The sequence below is a fragment of the Oncorhynchus masou genome, chromosome 11, assembly GCF_036934945.1.
Source record: "Oncorhynchus masou masou isolate Uvic2021 chromosome 11, UVic_Omas_1.1, whole genome shotgun sequence".
NCBI classification, from domain to species: Eukaryota; Metazoa; Chordata; class Actinopteri; order Salmoniformes; family Salmonidae; genus Oncorhynchus; species Oncorhynchus masou.
This window is the reverse complement of record NC_088222.1, coordinates 43,474,203-43,500,413: the sequence shown is the minus strand read 5'-3', so window position 1 is coordinate 43,500,413 and position 26,211 is coordinate 43,474,203. Positions and strand designations below refer to the sequence as shown.

At 43.0% G+C, this 26,211-nt stretch overlaps 1 protein-coding gene across 4 annotated transcripts in view; it reads left to right on the top strand.

The window, feature by feature from the left end:
- Positions 1–23,410, top strand: part of LOC135548728 (roundabout homolog 1-like) — a 28,691-nt gene extending 5,281 nt beyond the window's left edge. For 2 of the 4 annotated variants that reach the window (XM_064978594.1, XM_064978597.1), the window contains exons 2-19: positions 59–391; positions 7,250–7,407; positions 8,135–8,255; positions 8,775–8,913; positions 9,172–9,299; positions 11,216–11,331; positions 11,566–11,797; positions 12,013–12,134; positions 12,628–12,799; positions 14,641–14,841; positions 15,245–15,287; positions 16,300–16,415; positions 16,965–17,300; positions 17,407–17,508; positions 17,813–17,954; positions 18,536–18,775; positions 19,088–19,443; positions 21,846–23,410. In XM_064978594.1, coding sequence (XP_064834666.1) covers positions 59–391; positions 7,250–7,407; positions 8,135–8,255; positions 8,775–8,913; positions 9,172–9,299; positions 11,216–11,331; positions 11,566–11,797; positions 12,013–12,134; positions 12,628–12,799; positions 14,641–14,841; positions 15,245–15,287; positions 16,300–16,415; positions 16,965–17,300; positions 17,407–17,508; positions 17,813–17,954; positions 18,536–18,775; positions 19,088–19,443; positions 21,846–22,132 — 3,344 coding nt within the window. In that variant the 3' untranslated portion in view covers positions 22,133–23,410. The remainder of the gene's footprint in view (positions 1–58; positions 392–7,249; positions 7,408–8,134; positions 8,256–8,774; positions 8,914–9,171; positions 9,300–11,215; positions 11,332–11,565; positions 11,798–12,012; positions 12,135–12,627; positions 12,800–14,640; positions 14,842–15,244; positions 15,288–16,299; positions 16,416–16,964; positions 17,301–17,406; positions 17,509–17,812; positions 17,955–18,535; positions 18,776–19,087; positions 19,444–21,845) is intronic. The other 2 variants (XM_064978596.1, XM_064978595.1) reach the window with 2 other exon arrangements.
- Positions 23,411–26,211: the final 2,801 nt, after the last annotated feature.

The following is a 26,211-nucleotide window of genomic DNA, read 5'->3' as shown; positions in this document are numbered from 1 at the left end:
TTTGACAGAACCTTATTTTCTCCATCTTTCCTCCATCCACTGTTTTTGTTCCCTCCAGGTTCCAGGCTGAGGGCGGAGGTAGTGGAGGTAACCCCGCTGATCGTCCACCATCCCTCAGACGTGGTGGTCAAGGTAGGCAGCCCTGCCACCCTCTCCTGCCGTGCCGAAGGCACACCCGAGCCCTCCATCGAGTGGCTCCGCAATGGCCAGCCCCTGGAGATGGACAAGCTGGACAGCCAATCGCGACCCATCGTTCTGTCAGAGGGCAGCCTGTTCTTCCTCAGCGTGGTCCTTGGGAGGCGGAGTCAGTCACACGAGGGTGTGTATGCGTGCGTGGCAAAGAACAGCGCAGGCAAGGCCACCAGCCGCAATGCCTCCCTCTATATTGCAGGTAAGACTGTGGGGAAGTCTTTCAAACTAGATGGACATGCATTTATCTTGTCATACAATGCCTTCAGAAAGTATTCACACCCCTTGACTTTTTCCACATTTTGTTGTGTTACAGCCTGAATTTAAAATTGATTAAATTTAGATTTTGTGTCACTGGCCTACACACAATACCCCATAATGTCAAAGTGGAATTATGTTTTTAGAAGTTTTTACAAATTAATAAAACATGAAAAGCTGAAATATCTTGAGTCAATAAGTATTCAACCCCTTTGTTATGGCAAGCCTAAATACGTTCAGATGTAAACAATTTGCTTAACAAGTCCCATAATAAGTTGCATGGACTCACTCTGTGTGCAGTAATAGTGTTTAACATAATTTTTGAACGACTACCTCATCTCTGTAACCCACATATACATCTGTAAGGTCCCCCAGGCGAGCAGTACATTTCAAACACAGATTCAACCGCAAAGACCAGGGAAGTTTTCCAATACCTCGTAAAGAAGGGGCACCTATTGGTATATGTGAAAAATTAAAAGCAGACATTGAATATCCCTTATCTTAGAGCACGGTGAAGTTATTAATTACACTTTGGATGGTGTATATATACACCCAGTCACTACAAAGATACGGGCATCCTTCCTAACTCCGTTTCCTGAGAGAAAGGAAAGCACTCAAGGATTTCACCATGAGCCAACGGAGACTTTAAAACAGTTACAGAGTTGAATGTCTGTGATAGGAGAAAACTGAGGATGGATCAACTACATTGTAGTTACTCCAGAAATGCTACCCTAAACGATAGTGAAAAGAAGCCTGTACAAAATACAAATATTCCAAACATGCATTCTGTTTGCAATAAGGCACTAGTAAATCTGCAAAAGACATGGCAAATAAATGAACTCTATGTTCTGAATTCAAAGCGTTATGTTTGGGGAAAATACAACACATCACTGAGTACCACTCTTCATATTTTCAAGCAGGTGGTGGTGGATGCATCATGTTATGGGAATGCTTGTCATCAGCAAGGACTAGGGAGTTTTTTAGGATAAAAAGAAACCAAATAGAGCTAAGCACAGGCAAAATCCTAGAGTGAAACCTGGTTGTCTGCTTTCCAACAGACACTGGGAGACAAATTCACCTTTCAGCAGGACAATAACCTAAAACACAAGGCCAAATATACACTAGAGTTGCTTACCAAGGCAACATTGGATGTTCCTGAGTGGCCTGGTTAATATTTTTACTTAAATTGGCTTGAAAATCTATGGCAAGACTTGAAAATGGTTGTCCAGCAATAATCAGCAGCCAATTCGACAGAGCTTGAAGAATTTTTAAAAGAACAATGTGCAAATATTGTACAATCCAGGGGCCTCATTTATCAGTCATGTGTAGGCACATCTGTGCATAAACCATGCGTTCCACGTAAAGTGTGAGTTTTGTCAATATGCATGTGTGCTTAAGAGTGTTAGTAACTTTACGCACAGCTATGACCATGCATAATGCTCAATGACAAGTGGTGGAATAAGGGAACTTCTTGTCAAGCGTAGAATGGGGAAAATATATGTTGAACATTTAAAAAAAATTGAGAGTAATAATAGTTGTATTTCCATTGTGAATTCATGAAACATATCTTGACAGTCATATAACTTGAGTACATTAGTGCATTTGCCCCAATAATAGTTCTTATAAAATACAGTAATTTGTTAAATTAGAGGCACGTGTGAAAGTGAAACCATTGTTGAAATACTATAAAAGATTGACATAATGGTAAGTCGCACTAGGCTGATCTCACTCTATTTGAAGATTTGGCACGCTGCATTTCGTAGAAAGCGCGTTTATAGAGACAGGTGGGATTGTTTTTGGCAGAAAGTACAGATTGGTTTTGGGAAATTATCTGATGAAGCAATTTGCGAGGATTTAAGACCTACTTTAAAAAGACAAACGCATGCCATTCCAGTGCAAATCCAAGTGCTATCCACCCTCGGGTTTTTGGCAATATGCACTTTTCAGCGGGAGCTTGCCGATCGGCATCTCACAACCAGTAGCGGATTTAGGTATAGGCAACATGGGCAGCCGCCGGGGGCGGCACGGGGCGCCCTCACCCAAAAATGTGTAATGGTGACATTTGACTCGATTGGTTTTCCATCGCTCATTTGCACGTCACGTCAATGATATCATGTCACCTTGTGGGACTGTGGGTCAATTAACCTTGTCGGAGTGGGCGCCCTGATTCTAGTTTGTGAGATAGACGGGCTACTGCCTGGTAAGTTCTCCCACTCAGAAGTACGAGATGGGGAGGGGGGCGGGAGTAGGTTGACCTCAGGTCTCCCCACTGAAAGCCCGAGGTAGGGAGAGCGGGGGAAATCTATCAAATAGCGCACCTCTAACTTTGTACAGTACTAATGCAATTAGTAAAATCAGTCACACTACGAAATGCTACCAAATAAACCACAATTCATTCACAATACTTTGAATATATAGTTTCACAGACATATTGTTGCATTTTGTTCTGGTTTGTGTGAAATCGTTAATATAATATAATAATATAAAACCAGTCCAAATGTATCCAAATTTGTGGACTGTTCTCAGAATTTGTCTTGCTCTTCCAGCCACCTTAGCTCAAGCAGAGAGGCCCTTTTCAAAGCTAAAGTTCATCAAATCCTACCTGAGGTCCACAATGTCACAGGCATGCCTTAGTAGCCTTGCTGTCATCAGTATTAACCATGCAATTGCTGAGCAGTTGTCTTATGACAATGTAATTGAAGACTTTGCATCAAGGAAGGCAAGAAAGGTCAGCGTTTAGATGGCAGTTGAGCAATTTAGTTTGTGTTTCTTGTTTGAAGTGCAGTAGTGTAATAATCATGTTCTCTTTATAAGTGTGTTATTCTATTTGCGTGATATAGGATTTGTGCAATTTAGTGTTATGTGTGTTTGTTAGCTATAGGGTAGTAGTGTAATAATTTGATTATCTTTTTTATTTGTATTTATATACTACAATGTGTTTTTATGTGTCTTTGTTACTTCTTTTTGATGTTTTTGAGTCTTATTTTTGAATATATTTTTATATTTATTTTGTTTTAAATGTTACGATTATTTATTTGTTGTTCCAAATGTCAGGATAAAAATGAGTTAGTGCAGAATGGTGCCTTTTTGTTTGTTGGCGGGGGGGGGGGTCGTTCGCCCAGGGAGCCATACAAGCTAGAACCGCCACTGCTCACAGCCCTCGATGTTTTGGATACAAAACATCAGCAAAACGAACTGTAACATGCAATTTTCATACACCATCACACAACAGGTTGAAGTCGAGAGTTTTTTTTTTTTTTTTTTTTTGCCAACAATGGGTTCCCAAATAGGAACGGAGCAATAGAACGCACCCACATGACCATAAAAGCGCCATCCTAAAACAATTTCAGCTATGTCAACAGAAAAGGTTTCCACTCTTAATGTGCAGGCGATAGGTTATGTGGTGAGCAAAAGACGCTGCTGAATGTGGTGGCCAGGTGATACGCACAACTCATTCATTCTGCAGAACAGCTATGTTGGCCTCTACGCCTACAGGAAGGAGCTGTTGAGGATGGATGGCTTATTGATGAGTGTTGCCTGCTCGTTTGAAGTATATTTGCCATTGCTAATGTAACTAATTGGCTCAATGGTCCTCTCTATGTTGCTATGTTTGAATTTTTACTGGTCAAGCCACAACTGAGCGAACCAAATATAATATATTGGTTGTACTCAATCTCTGACACTAGCACCTGTATTTCATTCTTGGAAAAGTATATTTTTCTACGATTTTTTGGTTTGCTGGGTTGTATGTCATGGTACGCCATTTTATTTTCCCCACATGCTTTAAAGGGATGATTTTGACCATATATGGTTAATTAGGGACATTTCGAAATGCAAATAGCCATGGTCGTGCACTGAGGCTGAGAACAATTGGTATTTATCGATGGTGATCTCCTACCGGTGTGCACTCATAGGATTGTTTGATAACTCAAACATTTTCTATGCGTATTAACATTCTAAATTCCTTTCGTAAGTTGTATTTTAGAATAGTTCCTCCCAATATTGTCAAATGAGGCCCCAGGTGTGCAAAGCTCTTAGATTTACCCAGAAAGACTGATCATTATCACTGCCAAAGGTGATTCTGACATCTCAGGAGTGTGAATACTTGAATAAATTAGCGATTCCTGTATTTTAAAAAAAAATAAATTGCCAAAAAATGTGTCAAGGGGTATGAATACTTTCTGAAGGCACTGTAAATGCCAAGATACCATGCAAAAATAATTGCACACTATGATGAAGAGAGGTACCATCACACTGTTATGGATCATGTGAGTGAAGAGACTATGTATCAGTCTCCGCAGTGTGCGGTAACTAATAAACCACTCAAGATATTGATTAGCTGAATCAGGTGTGCTAATACTGAGATGGAACCAAAACCACACAAGGCTGGTTTCCAGGACCAAGACTGTGACCCTATGCCAGATGGATGTGAAACTGTGGCCTTAGAATACATTCTATTGTCTTGGTTGTATGGCTCTTTGTGGCTCCTACATCCTGTCCCATTCACTTCCTCTCTACCTCCATGCTGATCTTTAACATTATATCAAGCTGATATATGATCTTTGAGGTCAACGGGATGCCCCCAGTTTCCACAGACCCACAGAATCCTGCTCCAGAGGAAGAGAGAGCGAGATTGTCTTTGTGATTACAGAGAATAAGTAAGGGGGTCCAATGTCAATGAATACCCCCTCTCCAGGACAAACACTGTTAAATGACCCCTGACCCCCAGCCTCTGTTTGCACCCAAAACAGGGTCACCCAGAGACCACTGGATTCCTGAGCTGGATGGTATAATTAGTGGCTGATTGACTTGTTGGGGGAACTTCCCTGGAGCAGTACATTTGGTGGTGGAGCCATTGGGACAATAGACAGTGGTACTTCATTTAGATTCAGTTGGCAGATCAACAGTACTTTAGAGAACAGTAGCAGAAGGATCGTGGTATATTTAGAAATGAACCTTTATTTATCTGGGTTAGTTTCATTAAGATAATTGTGCAATCATGACCTTTGTCAGTATAGTTGTATTGGTTAGGACAAGTAGCCTAAACAGCAATAAACCATGCATCACTGTTAATTCAAGAGTTGGACTAAGTTAATTTCCGGCTAATTATTAAGTTGAAGAATACACGTATCTACATTTTAAAGAATTCCAGCTTCAGATCATTCCTTAATATTTTGCTGAACAAAAGATTGGAGATATTCTACTAGTACTTTATGGCACTAGACCATTGTATGTCCCAAAATGTTTTGTCTCATGATTCCATTTGGTGTTGCAATGTAATGGTATCAGTGAAGATTTAAACAGGCATCCTAAACATGTTGTAATTTATACATTCAAGGTGAAAGGCCATTGTTTCTGTCCTTTTGGATATAGTTGGAGGAAGCTCCTTAGACCTTCAACCTAAATGGTTCACAGTTACTTTTAATGATTGAGTAAACATGACTTGTTCCTGTCAAGAGGTCAGGCTTGTCTGTCATGTACTTGTGGTTTTGTCACTGTAGATAGGTCAAGTTTGCTCCATGAATTGTTTAGGACCTCTGAGGAATGTACAGTACCAGTCAAAAGTTTGGACACACCTACTCATTCAAGGATTTTTCTTTATTTTTACTATTTTCTACATTATAGAATGATAGTGAAGACATCAAAACTATGAAATAACACATATGCAATCATGTAGTAACCAAAAAAGTGTGAAACAAATCAAAATATATTTTATTTATATTTGAGATTCTTCAAAGTAGCCAGGCTTTGCCTTGGACAGCTTTGCACACTCTTGGCATTCTCTCAACCAGCTTCATGAGGTAGTCACCTGGAATGCATTTCAATTAACAGGTGTGCCTTGTTAAAAGTTTATTTGTTGAATTTCGTTCCTCTTAATGCGTTTGAGTCAATCAGTTGTGTTGTGACAAGGTAGAGGTCGTATATAGAAGATAGCCCTATTTGGTAAAAGACCATATTATGGAAAGAACAGCACAAATAAGCAAAAAGAAACAACAGTCCATAATTACTTTAAGACATGAAGGTCAGTCAATCTGGAAAATTTCAATAACTTTTAAAGAGTCTTCAAGTGCAGTCACAAAAACCATCAAGCGCTATAATGAAACTGGCATCAAGCGGTATGAGGACCGCCACAGTGAAGGAAGACCCAGAGTTAACCGCTGCAGAGGATAAGTTCATTAACACGAGCAATGGACTTTAGACAGGTGGAAATATGTCCTTTGGTCTGGTGACTTTGTGAGATTCAGAGTAGGTGAATGTACACTTTTTTTGGTTACTACATGATTCCATATGTTATTTCATAGTTTATTTTACAATGTAGAAAATAGTAAAAATAATAAAATAGTAAAATAATAAAATAGTAAAATAAAATAGTAAAATAATAAAATAGTAAAAATAAAGAAAAATCCTTGAATGAGTAGGTGTGTTCAAACTTTTGACTGGTACTGTATGTGGTTGTTGATGGGGCGACACGGGACAAAGGCACTATGTATTCCGTGTAAAGAATATCTGATTATTTGGAGCTGTGTGATGTATGGTAATGGTTTTGTTTAAAAAAAATCATTAGATGAGGTTATTGTAAGCCTTGCTTGTTTTTGGTGGTCAAAACTCTCATTTGTGAAGACAATTCAAGCACGCAGTGATGTGTGTTGTGCTCGGCACGTTTCCCAGGCAATGTTTATGAACTTCAGGCTTGTAGACTAACTTTGACGTTTTCATACAATGTACTGTTATGGCATTGTGCACCAGCTTGTCTCAGACTCACTGGTTATGAATGGACCTCTTCTGTCATGTCTTCTTCCAGCTCTCGGTGAAGACTTCCGGGTGCAGCCCGGTGATGTGGAGGTGGCTGTTGAGGAGGTGGTGGTGATGAACTGCAGCCCGCCGGTGGGACACCCCGAACCCAACGTCACCTGGAGGAAAGACGGGGTCCCCATCAACAACACTGACCCGCATTACACTGTGAGACCTCCTTAAACATAGCTACATGCTTTTTAGGGGGTTTGTATGATTTGGAAATTGGAAATTAACACTGGGACAGTTGTCAGTCTGCATCTCATTGCAGAAAATGTATTTTCAAAACATGTAGCTTTTTCCATATTTGAATGAATTTATCTAATTTTAGTTAATTCTCAGAGGTGGCAGGAGCTGAAATGTACTGTTTTGTTTGATTACTTATTTCTCCAATCCCAATGTGGTATCATCCTTTTACCAATAGAGGGCATTGTTGTACAAAAGTTTGATTAAAACCACAGGCTGCTTCATTCATTTTCCTTCTTCATTAATAAAAGAGGACCTATCATCTTCGACCAAAAATGATGATCATTTATCCTCTGCAATGGCATATTCGTTGGCCTTCTGGCTAGAGGGTCAGCCCTGAGATTTGACTGTTGAGAGTTCAATCCCTGGCTGAGTCATACCAAAGACAAAAAATGGGACCCAATGCGTCTCTGTTTGGCACTCAGCATTAAGGAGACAGATTGGGGGTAAGGCCCTGTGATAGACTATCGTCCCGTCCAGGGGGTGTACTTGTACATCAAGATGTTCACTCTACAGAAACAGGAGATAGGCTCCTGCTCCTATGAGCCGTTTCGGCTCACACAAGCCAAGGCTTGTACAAGACTATTTATCCTCTGCAAGAAACTTTTTATTTTTTACTATATGTGATTGCTACCCATGTGACCTATAGGCGCTGAATGGGAGGTTGATCATTGCCCCAGCCCAGAAGAATGACTCTGGCGTGTACATCTGTGTGGCTTCCAACACAGTGGGAGTAAGAGTGAGCAGGGCTGCCCGCCTTTCTGTCCTAGGTAAGATAAACTCTGACCCCATATACAGTACATCAGTGTTTTAGCAATAACCTTTTCACACTACTGAGCCAAGCTGTACTGCGCTGGCCTGATTATGCATCCACCATTGCCTATGCCGTTCTGTATCATCACTCATTCATATATCTTTATGTACATATTCTTCATCCCTTTACACTTGTGTGTATAAGGTAGCTGTTGTGAAATTGTTAGGTTAGATTACTCGTTGGTTATTACTGCATTGTCGGAACTAGAAGCACAAGCATTTCGCTACACTCGCATTAACATCTGCTAACCATGTGTATGTGACAAATAAGATTTGATTTGTTGCTGGAAATGACAATGTAAAAAGAACTGAGTCAGCACAGTACAGTTTGGGTTTGCACAACATTGTGGAAAAGGTATGTCATGCTGCTAAGAATGTTTGCTATTGACAAAAGGGATAGCATGGAATTGTATGCATAGAGGTATGATATGACTAACCATACTTTTCACATTTGTCCGTGCTTTCTCAATCCCCAGCCAAGCCAGTGTTGGTGCTGAAGCCTCAGGATGTGTCGGTGGGGACGGGGGAGTCTGCCCAGTTCTACTGCGAGGCTAAAGGAGACCCCATGCCTGCTGTGGAGTGGATCCGTGAGCAGGGCCCTCTGCCCAATGGCAGGTCTGATTCTTGCATTCAACTAAAAAAGCTTTGTCCATTAACTGAACATTGGACTAAAAACTGTCATTGACATGAGGTGTATATGTAACATTTAAAAAACAAAAACAATCTCTCAGCTACTCCACAGCACAGTCAGTACATATGTCATGAAAGGCAATACTTAGTATACTGTTCAATAATATGTCATTCTTTGATTTCTAATAATTGCATGCAGTTGCTAGAGTGAATGTTGTACTGATTTCTGTGTCATGTCTGTAGGTATCTAGTGAATCCTGACCAGAGCCTCCAGATCCACTATGTGACGTCACTGGATTCTGGGAGGTACACCTGCACAGCTGTCAACGATGTGGGGGTGGTCACCGCCAGTGCACAGCTAGTGGTGGAGGGTAAGAGCTCTTAGCTTGGGCCCTCAACGCTACGTTTATGTGTTGTGTATTGGTTGAATATGTAATGTACAGTGTTTATGTTGTGTACAGCAGGACTGTGTGTCTAAGCCAGTTTCGCCTCGGTGAAAGTTTATCCTATCGTTCCCTATTTCTTTACAGCTAAATGTAATCAACTCAGCAAGAAAAGAAACGGCCCTTTTTCAGGACCCTGTCTTTCAAAGATAATTCGTAAAAATCCAAATAACTTCGCAGATCTTCATTGTAAAGGTTTTGAACACTGTTTCCCATGCTTGTTCAATGAACCATAAACAATTAATGAACATGCACCTGTGGAATGGTCGTTAAGACACTAACAGCTTACAGACGGTAGGCAATTAAGGTCACAGTTATGAAAACTTAGCTCACTAAAGAGGCCTTTCTACTGCCCAGGGTCCCTTCTCATCTGCGTGAACGTGCCTTAGGCATGCTGCAAGGAGGCATGAGGACTGCAGATGTGGCCAGGGCAATACATTGCAATGTCCGTACTGTGAGACGCCTAAGACAGCGCTACAGTGAGACAGGACGGACAGCTGATCGTCCTCTCAGTGGCAGACCATGTGTAACACCTGCACAGGATGGGTACATCCAAACATCACACCTGCGGGACAGGTACAGGATGGCAACAACAACTGCCTGAGTTACACCAGGAATGCACAATCCCTCCATCAGTGCTCATACTGTCCACAATTGCCTGAGAGAGGCTGTACTGAGGGATTGTAGGCCTGTTGTAAGGCAGGTCCTTACCAAATATCACCGGCAACAACATCGCCTATTGGCACAAACACACCGTCGCTGGACCAGACAGGACTGGCAAAAAGTGCTCTTCACTGATGAGTTGCTGTTTTGTCTCACCAGGGGTGATGGTCGGATTCACGTTTATCGTCAAAGGAATGAGCGTTACTCCGAGGCTTGTACTCTAGAGCGGGATCGATTTGGAGGTGGAGGGTCTGTCATGGTCTGGGGCGGTGTCACAGCATCATCGGACTGAGCTCTTGGTCATTGCAGGCAATCTCAACACTGTGAGTTTCAGGGCAGACATCCTACTCCCTCATGTGGTACCCTTCCTGCAGGCTCATCCTGACTTGACCCTCCAGCATGACAATGCCACCAGCCATACCGCTCGCTCTGTGTGTGATTTCCTGCAAGACAGGAATGTCAGTGTTCTGCCATGGCCAGCGAAGAGCCCAGATCTCAATCCCATTGAGCACGTCTGGGACCTGTTGGATCAGAAGGTGAGTGCTAGGGCCATTCCCCCCAGAAATGTCCGGCAACTTGCAGGTGCCTTGGTGGAAGAGTGGGGTAACATCTCACAGCAAGAACTAGCAAATCTAGTGCAGTCCATGAGGAGGAGATGCTCTAGAGTACTTATTGCAGCTGGTGGCCACACCAGATACTGACTGTTACTTTTGGTTTTGACCCCCTTTGTTCAGGAACATTATTCCATTTCTGTTAGTCTGTGGAACTTGTTCAGTGGAACTTGTTCAGTTTATGTCTCAGCTGTTGAATCTTGTTATGTTCATACAAATATTTACACATATTATTTACAATATTTACCCTGAAAATAAATGCAGTTGACAGTGAGAGGACATTTATTTTTTTGCTGAGTCTATATCTATTTCTCCGAAGGGAACACAGGAAACTGGAATGCACAACAAAAACCATATTAGGCACAATAGTTTTTTATGGCGTCCGTGAATTGGCGGCGGAATTGAGTGTGGTTCTAACGTAAACCGTTTTTAGGATCACTATGGAAATGTATATGGAGTTTAGTGTCAATTTCAGTGCCAGTTTTGTGTCAATTTCAGTGCCAGTAGGGAACTTCTATTTATGAACAGAAAATATTATTTTCTCTGAAGATTTTTCTCCCTACTTCACAGAAGCCTCAAGTACCAGACAGAGGGACCTTCACAGAGAGTTGTCGGCCCTGCGCGTGGCTCTGGAGAATGTGACGGTGCTGACTCCAAACTCCAACATGTCCCAAGTGCAGTGGAAGGTACGGAGATCAGACGTCACATGAAGGCGCATGTATTATTATGAAAACTGTTAGGTATTAACCTTTTGCTGAACTAAGATTGAGGTGTGTCATTTTTCACATTTGTTCAGAACATTATTTTCATGTCACAGAGAACATTCAAATAATGCGGATTTAAGGATGTCTTTTTTGAGTTTCTACTCCAGAAAGGCATATCTTTTAACTGTGGCTTTCCTTTTGTTTTGTTCCTTTCAGCTCCAGTCTTTCCCAACCCAGCCACACTACCTGGATGGTTTCGAGGTCCTCTATCGCTCTCTCCTGCCCGCCAGTTCGGACTGGGCGGCTAAGAGGGTTGTACTACCAAACTTCCAAACACTGGTCGGCCCGCTCAAGAGGGGCTACAAGTATGAGTTCAAAGTGCGTCCCTACGGAAGCAGCCTGTACGGCCGGGAGAGCAACACCAGGCACCTAGGTGTACCTGAGACAGGTAAGGGTTCAAAACGGTTAGAGTTGGCTGTTATCAACTCAAAAGAAACATTTATGAAAATCTAGGTGTTTCTTTGGATACTGTAGCTCAGGAGTAGTCCAACTTTAGTGCTATTTTGTACTATGAAGATTAAAAACGATATTTTGAATCAAGATGGGTTGTGTGTCTGTGGTTTTTACGTCTTGTTATTTTGATGACACTCCATCCTCCCACAGTGCCTAGTGCCCCACCTCAGGCCATCTCCATAACGATGACCCCTGACCATAATGACACGGTCCATGTGACCTGGAAGCCTCCCCCCCATGAATCTCACAACGGCATCATCAAGGGATACCAGGTAAGAACAAGATGACTAAAAATCCCTTTTACCTTCTTGTATCTGTGCTTGAAGAAGTTGCTCAAGCACACTGACATTCTTGTATGCTCCACAATGTGTTTTATGAAACATTTGTGAGAATGTAAGAAATTCCAGTGTGAGTTTTTTTCTCTATATTCAGTACCTGACATAATACATTCACATATTCTAATGAGACATTGTATTGACAGGTTGTCCTATGCAACCCTGGCCTGCAGGCTTTTGTTCAAGTGTGAAATACCTGATTCAACTAATCAGTCTTGATAGAAGTGGTTTAACTTCTGGAAGAAGACCATGATAAGTTTAATCAAAGCTGTGCTGAACTGGTACAAAAGCCAGCTCTCCAGGACCAGAGTTGCCTATTACTCCTGCTGAAGAATGAATCAATCACCTGAAAGCACACACACACACAAAGTGTAACGCTTCCCTGGTTCCCTCTTTGATCTCTGGGTGTGTGTCCGTGTGTCCTATCCAGGTGTGGTGTGTGCAGTCGGAAGAGCAGCAGTACCTGAACTGGACAGTGGGCGGTGGGACCTACAGTCTGGAAATAAGCCCTCTGTACCCAGGGAAACAGTACTGGGTCCGGGTGGCAACGGTCAATGGAGCTGGCGTCGGGGTGCAGAGTGACCCCCATAGAGTGGTCATAGGTCAGTGACAACATGCAACGGTTATCTATGGTCAACCGAACGCAAAAGGTTCTGAAACCAAGCAAGAGGTTGAAGTAATTGTTCGTAGAGTCCGAGACAGGATTGTGTCGAGGCACAGATCTGGGGAAGGGTACCAAAAAATGCCTGCAGCATTGAAGGTCCCAAGAACACAGTGGCCATCATTCTTAAATGGAAGAAGTTTGGAACCAACAAGACTCTTCCTAGAGCTGGCCTCCAGGCTAAACTGAGCATTCGGGGGAGAAGGGCCTTGGTCAGGGAGGTGACCAAGAACCCAATGGTCACTCTGACAGAGTTCCTCTGTGGAGGTGGTTGTCCTTCTGGAAGGTTCTCCCATCTCTGCAGCACTCCACTAATCAGGCCTTTATGGTAGGATGGCCAGACGGAAGCCACTCCTCAGTAAAAGGCACATGACAGCCCACTTGGAGTTTGAAAAGGCACCTAAAGGACTCTCATACTATGAGAAACAAGATGCACTGATCTGATGAAACCAAGATTGAACTCTTTGATCAGAATGCCAATCGTCACATCTGAAGGAATCCTGGCAACATCCCTACGGTGAAGCATGGTGGTGGCAGAATCATGCTGTGGGGATGTTTTTCAGCAGCAAGGACTGGGGGACTAGTCAGGATCGAGTGAAAGATGAACGGAGCAAAGTACAGAGATCCTTGATGAAAACCTGCTCCAGAGCACTCAGGACGTCAGACTGGGGCAAAAGTTTACCTTCCAACAGAACAATGACCTTAAACACACAGCCAAGACAACTCTGGAGTGGCTTCGGGACAAGTCTCTGAATATCTTTGAGTGGCCCCGCCAGAGCCTGTACTTGCACCCGATTTAACATCTCTGAGAGATGTGTGCAGCGACGCTCCTCATCCAACCTGACATCCAACCTGACAGAGATTGAAGGGATCTGAAGAGAAGAATGGGAGACACTCCCCAAATACAGTAGAGTCATACCCAAGAAGACTCAAGGCTGTAATTGTTGTAAAGGTGATTCAACAAATACTGAGTAAAGGGTCTGAATACTTATGTAAATGTGATATTTCAGTGTTTTATTTGTTGATTTTTAAGGGAACATTTGGACACAGTACCTGTCAAAAGTTTGGACACACCTACTCATTCAAGGGTTTTTCTTTATTTGTATTATTTTCTACATTGTAGAATAATAGTGAAGACATCAAAACTACAAAATAACACATATGGAATCATGTAGTAACCAAAAAACAATTATACAAATCAAAATCTATTTTATATTCTTCAAATTAGCGACCCTTTGCCTTGATGACAGCTTTGCACAGTCTTGGCATTCTCTCATTCTACCAGCTTCATGAGGTAGTCACCTGGAATGCATTTCAATTAACAGGTGTGCCTTGTTAAAAGTTAATGTGTGGAATTTCTTTTCTTCTTATTGCTTTTGAGCCAATATTGCTTTTGAGCCAGTTGTGTTGTGACATCGTAAGGGTGGTATACAGAAGATATCCCTATTTGGTAAAAGACCAAGTACATATTATAGCATGAACAGCTCAAATAAGCAAAGAGAGATGACAGTCGATCATTAATTTAAGACATGAAGGTCAGTAAATCCGGAAAAGAACTTTGAACGTTTCTTCATGTTTGAAACGCATTCCAGGTGAAGCTGGTTAAGAGAATGCCAAGAGTGTGCAAAGCTGTCATCAAGGCAAAGGGTCGCTACTTTGAAGAATCTAAAATATTATATAAACCCCCACACAACAGAGCCTGAAACCTCTCTCTCTCTCTCTCTCTCTCTCATGTGTTCATTTTTGTCTTGTTTTTGACTTTCCCGTCTCTCCCTATTCCAGACTCCCAGAGGTCTGGGGCCCCCCAGTCGGACAGCCCCAGTAGGGACCTCACTCAGGTCCTGGCCTTGCTGAGGGGCCCAGTGTTCATTGGGAGTGTTGGCGCCCTCCTGTGGTGCATCCTGGTGATAACAGCCGTCTGCCTGTACCGCCGCCACACCCGGCCTGGCGACCACCTGGGACGAAGCCACATCAAGGCTAAAGGTCTGTCTGGGCAGGAATTGGGAGATAGCTTATATGTTGTATCTTTAGTATTAGCTTGGCATAGGATATTTGGAGCATGGATATGTCATGGTACGCTAGTCCACTGTGCCATTATGGGTACATAATTAGCTTTAGCAGCTAATCAGGTTTTATGTTTAGCTAAAACAAGAGGTTCTGGTTATTTGATGTGTAACTGAAGATTTCACCCCTCACAGGGTTGTATTGTAGTGGGCATGCATTCCATAGGTTGATCTGGACTCATCATTCAAGGTCAAATTCTCATGTGATAAATTATATCAAGGATGGAATTAACATTGTCATCTCCAGTGTTCCTGTATAAGGTGTGTTCCCTCATTGGGAAATCAACGAGACTATAAAGTTACTATGACTCTGGATTTTGCAGGTTTGTACAGGTTGGCCAGTGAGGACCTCATCATAAAACACAGGTAGGTGGAAGACGAACAGTGTGGCTCATTGACAATTTCACTACCTTTTGTTTCGTTAAACCCAAAGTGGACAAAACATTAGGAACACTTTTTCCCTGACGGACTGACCAGGTGTAAGCTATATCCCTTATTGATGTCACTTGTTAAATCCACTTCAACCAGATGAATGGGAGGAGACAGGTCAAATAAGGATTTTTAAGCCTTTAAACAATTGAGACGGATTGTGTATGTGGGCCATTCAGAGGGAGAATGGGAAAGACAAAATATTTAAGTGCCTTTGAACAGGGTATGGTAGTAGGTGCCAGGCGCACCGTTTTGTGTCAAGAACTGCAATACTGCTGTTTTTTTTACAGCCAACAGTTTCCTGTGTATCAAGAATGTTCCACCACCCGGAGGACATCCAGACAACTTGACAACTGTGGGAAGCATTGGAGTCAACATGGGCATCCCTGTGGAATACTTTTGACAGCTTGTAGAGCCCATGCCTCAACAAATTCAATTACATTTATTCATAAAGGCCTCCTTACATGAGCTGATGTCACAAAGTGCTGTACAGAAACCCAGCTTAAAACCCCAAAGAGCAAGCAATTCAGGTGGAGAAGCACGGTGGCTAGGAAAAACTCCCTAGAAAGGCCGGAGCCTAGGAAGAAACCTAGAGAGGAACCAACCAGGCTATGAGGGGCGGCCAGTCCTCTTCTGGCTGTGGCGGGTGGAGATTAGAACAGAACATGGCCAAGATGTTCAAATGTTCATAACAGGTTCAGATGATAATAATAATCACAGTGGTTGTAGAGGGTGCAACAGGTCAGCACCTCAGGAGTAAATGTCAGTTGGCTTTTCATAGGAGGCTGTTCTGAGCAAAAGGAGGAAGGTAATTCCTAATGTTTTGTACACTTTGTGTTTGCTCATGTGTAATATGATCTGATCCACTATATGTGCCTCCTAGTTTTGATATTTTAACCACACCAATTACATTATTGGCTGACTGATTGATTGATCTGTGTCTCTACAGAATGGCGGCCCCAGACTCTCCGTGGATCTCGGGTGTGTGGAGACCAACCCTGAGTGACGAGAAGTACCAGGGACTGTGGGCTCAGAGCCAGGAGAACCCCGGCTTCAGAAGGACTAGTGAGTTCTGCTTTAAAGCTGGTCTAGAATAAGTTCTACCATGTTTTTGTCATGTTGTGTTGCTACCGTGCAGTGTTGTCATGTGTTGCTGCCGTGCTGTGTTATTGTCTTAGGTCTCTCTTTATGTAGTGTTGTGGTGTCTCTCTCGTCGTGATGTGTGTTTTGTCTAATATTTATATTTTATTTTTAATCCCAGCCCCCTTGGAGGCCTTTTGATAGGCCGTCATTGTAAATAAGACTTTGTTCTTAACTGACTTGCCTAGTTAAGTAAAGGTTAAAAAAAAAAATTTAAGTTCCTCCTACCGCATTTCTTACTGTGACTGGTTCTGGACCAGTTGATTATACAACTAACTCTGCTATTCATCATGGAAGCTCAGAACCTCTGCTACGTAAGCAATACACTTGATCCATTCTGCCTCAGAATTTCTCCAATCTTAGATCGATAGATATAATTTGACAACTTAAAAATACAATTCCAGCCACACAAGTGGACGCACAACATTTAACATCATCATGGGGGACAAATAGTGGTCATCTTCTTATTCCCAGCGTTGCCCATCACAGCCAAGAAGGACCCCAGCTCTCTGGACGTGGCTGTCCCCATTGTGCCCGACAGCTGCGGTGTCTACGGGACGTTCTACGTGGACCTGACGGGTAATGGCCTCAAGACCTTCAACAGCCCTGCCCGATGCCCCAAGCGGCCCCACTGCCACACCACCACCTCCTCGCAGGACTGCGCAGCGACGGTGTGCATCTCCCAGCCTGCCACAGTTGTCAAGACCACGCTTGTCCAGGGTGGCCAGGCATTGCCATGGAAACAGGCCTTGCCCTCGCAGCCCAAGATGGGCGTGCTCAAGGAGTCGTGGGAAAATAATTACAAGCAAGGTGATTGTCAATATGGTGTCTTCCTTGCATGGTTTTGATGTCCTTGCTATTGGTGAATGTCGATCTGTAGTTACTTTTAAGTCACAGACTTTGTCTCTTTTCCCAGATCTCCATGCGGTGAACAGCGCCCCCCTGTTGTCGTCGAGGAGCCAGGCGTTGGCTATGAGGGGAATGCCTTACAAACAGAGGCTCAGCCACCTCCCACCAGGTACTGTACTGTGTTCTTATACCACTCATACCCTAAAGGAGTTTAATGCTCAGGAACAATTAACCAGTGTATTCACTGCCCCGCAGGGTGTTTACCTTTTTGTTCTACCCCAGCACACCTAATTGATCTTATCAAGGGCTTCGTAATTAGTTATCTTCAATCAGGTGTGTTCGTGTTGGGCTAGAACAAATATGTGCACCCCTGGGGGTTCCTCCAGGAATGGATGGTACAGTCAGAACCACTGTCCTTGACAGTATTGTTTTTGTTGTGTTAACCTTGGTGCCTGTGTGTATTTTTCCTCCAGGTGGGCGCTCAGAGTGCTTCAAGCACCTGGAGTCACCCCGCCTCCTGCACTACTCTGCCTCAGCGCAGCTGGTGGACATGCTGCCACTCCCGCTGCCCATGGGCGACACCACTGACACACACAGCCTCACCTCAGAGGAAGGGTGAGGAACATCCTGTTGACTACTTCCTGACACCAATTTATCCATAACTTCTCCCATTCCCCACTCTCTAATGAGCCACTGCGCTCTGCTTCCCTCCATTTGGTTGGCCATTATAGTAAAACCCTATGGTTTCCTGTCTACTGCTGGAGAAAATGATTGTACTTCCTCCCTGCTCTTAGCCCCGACGACAGGGCCTCGACACGGCTCAGAGAACGGCAACCAACACCCAGCAATCAAATGCCAATTTACTTGCCCATGAATGACACGTAACCACAGTTTAAACAAAGGAAACGGCTCAATTCTAGTTACAGTATGACTATTCTCTTGCAAGGAATAGCACCTTTGTTAGAAACAAAATTAGAATATCTTGTAACTATAGTACATTTAGGCAACAAAGCGTGACGAACGTACAGACTGAGACAGATCCACAATATCAATAATATCAAGCTAATATTTTTGGCTTAAAGACCCACTCACTCTAATGATATACCTATTGATTCTTGAAGAATGTCACTTATCAATGTCTCATGAATTTATTTTTAATTATTGGAAATTACCATCGGACTTTTATTCATCACAAGTAGGTCCAGCAGGTCCACTAAGCTGACTGTAGATGCCGGGTCTCTTCAGTCTGTGTGTGCTGCGTCTGGTCACCACGGCCCCCCCACCAACACTAACACCAACACCACTGGCTGCCCCTCCTATAGCCGCCTGTCCACTGCCTCCTACTGCATGTCATTGGATGAGGAGCAGGATGCAACGATGACCTCACAGGAAGTCACCCAGTACCTGGAGCTCAGCCCCAGGGCTGAGAAGCACAGGTATGGTTGCCATAGAAACCTAGGGGTGGCGACTGAGGGAGGGCGAGAGGTTTACTGTCAGAGTCATTGATTGAAGGGCTTTCACGCTATCTATTCCACTACGTCAATTGATAAGGGCTTTTAAACTTAGACAACCAAAAATATTGTCAGTAATATTTAATCTGACTTTTTTCCAAAGCCAGTAGCTAGTCTCTTTATCAGTAAAATATTTGATATAACAATAATAATTATGTTGTTGCTACAGTATTGCTTTACAGGTGGTGTGAGTTTTTACTTTATTCACCTCTTTCTTACCTCACTTCGTGTTTCCAGCACCACGATGGAGAATCCTCCCGCTTCCTCCCTATCTCGCACCTTTTCCCCCACTCCCACCCTGGGCTATATCTATGGGCCCCTCCCCTCCGACCAACTGGAGGACGGGATGACTGACGAACAGGAGCCAATGGGCCCCCGGCGGGCCCGGTTTCAGAGCACGCCCTCGTCGCTCTGCAGCGAATGGGAGGGTTCGCTGTGGAACGGCTGGGGCTCGGTGTCAGAGGGAAACATGGCGTACAGCAACCGCAACAGCTTCATCAGCTCGTCGGATGGCTCCTTCATGAACGACTCCAACTTTGCCCGCGTGCTCGCCACTGTGGCCGCCGAGTCCATGAGTGAAGCTTCCTTCTCAGGCAAGGCTGCTGGATAAACATCATTAAAATGTTAATGCATGTTTTAATATGGTTGCCCAAATGTAGCCAATCATCATACTTTAGACAGGTTATTGATGTATGTTATTCCTTCAGATGTCTTTCCACCAACTGGCACTAGATGGTGCACTATTACAAGACAATCTTAAAATGGTGCCTTGGAGTCAGATTTACATCAGTCATTTAATCTGATTCCACTAGCCTCTATAGTTTGGTCATCACATACTTGTGTATGAAGATTTCTGGATGGATGTGTCAGGCTACGTCAGGGTTAGGTATTATTCATTAATTTAACGTTGTCCATAGTATTTTACAACTAATAAATGGAATTACAGTGTATTCCAGTATCTGGTGGAGAAATGGAGTTGACCCATAATCAGGTGTCACCAGTTTCCATTTGTGTGGCTTATCGGCATGCTCTGTATCCATTGGGGATGTAGCCTTACCTAGATTTAAGCAGTGGTCTTGTATTCGAGGATGCATAGATGGGCTACATGTGGGAATTGTCCGTGCTTGTGTGGCCCCTGAAGCTGACCTATGGGACAGTTAAATGTGATTGAGTTGAGAGTGTATCTCACAGACACACACAATGTAAAGAGAAAGTGTGTGTGTGTGTGTGTGTGTGTGTGTGTGTGTGTGTGTGTGTGTGTGTGTGTGTGTGTGTGTGTGTGTGCGTGCGTGCGTGTGTTGGGCAGGGGGTTAGCTCAGGATTCGGGGGATGGCAATAGGTGATTACTTAAGATCTCTCAGCAAATTAAAGGGGCTAGCGAGCCAGCATTCTCAGACTGTTACTTAATCAATAACTCTGTCCTTTTTCCAAATGTGCAGATGTCCGATTCAACTTTACTCGATTTGCCCAATTGTTCTTAAAAAAATAACAAAAAAATCAATAAAATTGGTCTCATGAAAACGTCTGTTGCGTCCGAAAGGTTTGGGCTACAAACTATTATGACACCACTATGGAAAGACTCAGAAACACGATGGTGTCTCCGTTTTGCTCTGTGACCCCCACAAGTGTCCCGGGACTCATCTGACGGTTACCTGGTACCAGATTGAATAATTTATGGAAATATGGAAGTACTTTTGTGCCAAAATATGTCAAAACAATATATATTTTCTGAGATGTATTATATCTCCTAGATATAGGACACGCACTTCAAACCTTATTCCTTATGATTTATTTGGTCTGTTTATTTTCAGTATTTGGTCTGTTGACCAATCAGATCAGCGCTGAAAAATACCAATTAGTCGAAAAAGTATTGCAATTGGTCTGCCTGTGTAAATGCAGACATATTTATTTATTCTTCCCCTCTAAATCAGGGACTCATTTAGACCTGGGACATCAGGGCTGTGTTTACACAGGCAGCCCAATTCTGATATTTTTTCCATTTATTGTTCTTTTGACCAATCACATCAGACCTTTTTCAGAGCTGATCTGATTGGTCAAATGACCAATTAGTGATAAAAACAAAATCTGAATTGGACTGTCCCAGGTGGATGCAATTGATTGTCAGGTAGAACAGAAAACCAGTAGGCTCCAGACCTCATAGGGTAATATTTGGATACCCCTTCCCTATATAGTGCACTGCTTTTGACCAGGGCACATACAGCTCCGGTTAAAAGTAGTGCACTATGTAGGTCAGGGTTCCCCAACTGGCGGCCTGCGGGTGCTTTTATTTGGCCTCCCAAGTTTTCTGAGAAAAAAATATATAAAATGTTTTTTGGGGTTTTTTTGGACAAAAGACTGTAAAAACACCAGGAAATCAGCTACAAAATTATTTAAATTTTGTAAATCTGTTCCCAAGAATTCCCATGCATAATAGAGAGAAGAAATGATCATATCCAAATGTAAGCAAGGTTTGAAATTGTTTTAGTCAAATATTATATCTGTTTGGGCTTATTGTGCTCAATTTGCAGTCTACTAAGTATTTGTAAATATATTCCCGGGCCCCCCGACCATCCGCATAAGACAAATTCGGCCCACGGCTGAATCTGTTGTTGGGAATAGGGTGCCATTCACGTCAATGTAATTTTCCACTTTAAAAGTCATTTTCCTCTTTAATTACTGGCCAAGGGGACAATTCCAATGAAGAAGTTGGCAGGGTGATTGTGCATCTGTTTTTTTTTTTTACTGTTGATATTGTACAAAGAGACTTTCTGGCACTGTAAAAATGTGTTTCTTCTGTTATCATGACGTCAGTTGTCATATCATATCTCTTTGTGTCACGGTGTCAATTGTCATATCTCTCTTTGTAACATGGTGTCATATCTCATGTATTTTGTAATATATAGTATCTCTATCGTGATGTCCGATGGTGTGACATGGTGTCATGTATCAGTGTGTGTGTGTTAACTCGAGTTGTGTTCTATTGTCTCCTCTCCAGACTTCTCTCCCCCGGCATCGCCCCTCAGTGCCCTGTTCCCTCCATCTCGAGGGGAAGAAGAGGAGTGTTTCGGGGAGCTGGACCCCATGCCCGTTTGGGACTGGAGCACAGCTTGGGTGGAGGAGATGGAGGCGCAGTACCGTGCACAGTACCCCTCTCAGGCAGCAGCCCCCGCTTGCAACACCTGGGGGCGTTGCCGTGACGATCTTCACTATGACAACCGCCGAGCCACCGGAGGGAGTAGGGGTGAAGGACGAGGGGGGGTGAGGACGACCCCACACCGATGATCTGTTTGATGATGATTTTTGGTCAAATCCATTTCAATGCCAAGACATGGATTGTATTTACTCTTGATTTGTTAAGTATGAAAAACATGAGAAAAAACGATTACGTTTCGACATGGGTTTTGTTCATTATTTTTTAAGTGGTCTTTGTTTCTCTGTGAGTGCTTTACAAGTCATCAGTAGAAGTGTAACTGGGGTTGAAATGACCATTCAACATCTCCTGTCCAGACCACTATTGGTTACCTCAACTAGGTTTCCCACAATACCTCAGGGCAGTCTCGCCTATGAAAATAAAATTCCTAGAATGGACATCTTCTATGGTGTGTCCACTGTTTTGTGTTCTCATATGACCTGGGTTGGGCTTTCCAAGAGATGAACCGCAGTGCTAAAACAAGTTTCAGTCAAAAATCTGTCATGTCATAGGTTGTTCCAAAACAAATATTTAGAGAGTGTTGTGCTTTTTAGTGGCACTGTTACTGTACTACAGCACTATTTTTGTCTTCCAGAATCTTCCATGCGCTATGATCCTACTAGCCTGGTTAAAACAGACTGAATGCACACTGGTGAGCGCAGCATTCAGTCTGGTTTCATATTAATTACAGCAAATTGAAAACTTCCGGAGTGAATTTGTACAGACCATTTACTTGCAAAAGAATGTAAATATCTACGACTGATTTAATTTAAAGAACCATGAACGCTGACTTTCCAACCCATTCTCTGCTTCTTTTCTTTTAATGATACTTTGTTCACACAAGACCGTTTTATTCTGTTTTTATTATTTTATTATTGAATGTGCTTTTGTCTCTATACCATTTTTTTTATGAGCGCTAACCATTTGTTGGTTGACTAGAATTTGGAAGATGTAGTTATGTTTTGTTTCAGATTTTGTTTCATTTCTCGTCCTTTTAACATGAAACTTAACATTGAGGGCTGAATCATCAACTTCAGATGTGTGTGCTGGACTAAACGTTTTCGCAAATCTCCCCTTGTCATCAATACATGACTTGTGTAAATATCCTATGTGTCTGAAGTTAGGATTTGGCCCTATGTACCTGCTGAAATGTGCACGTTGAGCAATAAGTAGAATATGTTTTTCACACGCTGTAAAGGTCTTCCTTTTATAAGAATAGGTTCAGTAGGACTGGACTAATATGTCTCACCTGAGATGAGGTATAATTCTTCCTTTTATATACATTTTCATGCATTACTTATCATTTGAAGCTTAACTAACCCAATATCTTCTACTGTGGCCTTATTGATAATAAAACATATAAAGTCTCAGTCTGGTAAGTTCTTAGTTATGAATTCTTATTCTAGGAGGTCTTTCTAAAATAACAGTGGACATTAGCCTAGGTACAGTACCTTTCCTGAGAGTTGTTTGGCAAGACTACCAACATTTTTCTAAAGCAAAAACAGACTGGCAACCAAACTAAATTATTGATACTTTGAGACTACTAATCTCATCCTGTGGCTCAAGATGATCTCCTGCACACACAAAAAATAAACCAACTGGTATCTGACTCCAACTACATCCCGCTCAATCCAAATGTGACACTAAACCTTTTTAATGAAATGTGTAATCCAGTGGCACTTTCAACAATTCATGTACTTGTAGAGGATGAACAACAGCAGGACAACCTGTTAGTCTTCTATAATCATAGAAAATCAAACAAAAGGAAATCAATCTCTTGATGCGTCATGTCCACTCTGGTCTCGGATCACTGTATTGCCTCTCCTCATATTTGGTCAAGTGTGTGTGTGTGTGTGTGTGTGTGTGTGTGTGTGTGTGTGTGTGTGTGTGTGTGTGTGTGTGTGTGTGTGTGTGTGTGTGTGTGTGCGGATATGTGTCTGTAAATGTTAGTTTGGTCAATGGCTTCCTTGGCCACAGGTTACTCCATTAGTTTGTATTGAGTTGTTACATAGTGTTATTCCACATTCACCATGAACAAACAGATAGAAATGACATTACACAACAGTGTCCTCATCTTGCCTCGTTTGTGTAGGCTACACGTCCAGAAGATTTAGCCCTTATCTCACAGTGTTCACTACCCCACGGCCATATGCTCAACATGAAAAGCCAACACCAGCTCCCACACACACACACACCATCCCCCTACACACATAAATAGTACTAGAGGGATCTGTATCACTACGTTAGACCCATGCCAAGATGGCAGCTTTTTATAGCCTGTTGGTAATCCACTGACCCACATTGGCCTGGAGAGAGAGCACAGAAACAGAAGCTATGCCCCAATATCTGCCAAGTAGACCTGGGTTCAAATACTATTTTAAATCTTTAAAATACTTAATTTGCTTTAGCCTGCCTGGAGTGACAAATGTGAGGTTTACACTTGGGTGTATTCTGTTGCTTCCCTTCCGGCTCAATCAAACACCGCCTGAAATTATTTCAAATAGTATTTGAACCCAGGTCTGCTTTGACCCGTGTTTTATTCACCCCCCTCGAGAGCTTTTATTTTATTTTAAATGTTTCTTTTTTTTAACGTCATAGCTGCCATTTCACGAGGGGGATTATGCATTTTGGTCGCTGCTATCTCTAGGGAGTAGAACTTGCTTTTAATTAGAGAGAAGTAATTCAATGCTTCCTCCTGTATTTGGACTGGGTTGGCCATTTAGATATGCCTGGATTTTTTGACAATAATATTTAATGGCAAGCCATTTTCTTACATTCCACCTCTCTGGAAAAGGCAATGCTGCTTAGCTGAATAGGTTTCAACTGAAAAGCTTTTATGTGGAATTCCTTGATTTCAAAGTATGCCCAGAACCATGTTGGCAGAGGTAAAAATTGCAATTGAAAATTGCACACTGAACAGTGACAATTATTTCATTAACCTGGAACCTGGAAATCCATTTTGCCCACATGGGCATATCCACTCTGCCATGTATGTCAATACGATGTAAGTTACCAGCTTACCCCCTTCATCACACACCCTTCCACATTCACGCGCAGACACACACACACGCTGTGAGGGTTTGAGCGGATCACTCAAAGTGTGTCGCATTATTGGGTTAAAAATGGTCTAACTTGCACCTACATGTCCACCAGTGGAGGCTGCTGATGGGAGGACGGCTCATAACTGGCTGGAACGGAGCATGGAAACCAGCATTGAAACCATGTGTTTGATGTATTTGATACCATTCCACCTATTCCGCTCCAGCCATTACCACAAGCCTGTCCTCCCCAATTAAGGTGCCACCAACCCCTTGCGGTGTCCAATGCATGAACTTCACAAAAATCATGTGATCAAAGGTCATGAAGTTTTGACTGCAGTCAATTGCAAGTTTCTGCAGTTGCTCTTTACCTCCATTCATATCGACAGGGGTGTAGGGGAGTGGGTCGAGAGCTTCAAGTTCCTCGACGTCCACATCGCTAAGGACTCATCATGGTCCAAACACACCAACACAGTTGTGAAGAGGGTACGACGACGAATCTTCCTACTGAGAAGATTTTGTGGGAGATTTTGCATGGGCCCTCAGATCCTCAAACGTTCTACAGCTACACCATGTGGAGCATCTTGACATCACCGCCTGGTATGGCAACTGTTTGGCATCTGACCACATGCCGCTACAGAAGCTAGTGCGTATGGCCCAGTACGCTACTGGACCTGAGCTCCGTGCCATCCAGGACATCTGTATCAGGCGGTGTCAGAAGAAGTCTCCAGCCACCCAAGTCCATAGACTGTTCTCTCTGCTACTGCACGGCGAGCAGTGACGGAGCGCACAAGACATACGACTGCGGAACGGTTCATCAAATGGCTGCCCTGACTATTTGCATTGACCCCCTATTTATTTGCACTGATTCTCTTGCACCGGCTCTATGCACACTCACTGAAATCTACCCACACACTATACTGACACGCCAACATACACAACACAGGAGGCTGTTTAGGGGAGGACGGCTCATAATAATGGCTGGAATGGAGTTAATGGAATGGTATCAAACACATGGAGACCACGTTTGATGAGTTAGATACCATTTTTTATTTATTTTGTTCCAGCCATTACTATGAGTATGTCCTCCCCAACTAAGGTGCCACCAACCTCCTGTGACACACACCCACTAC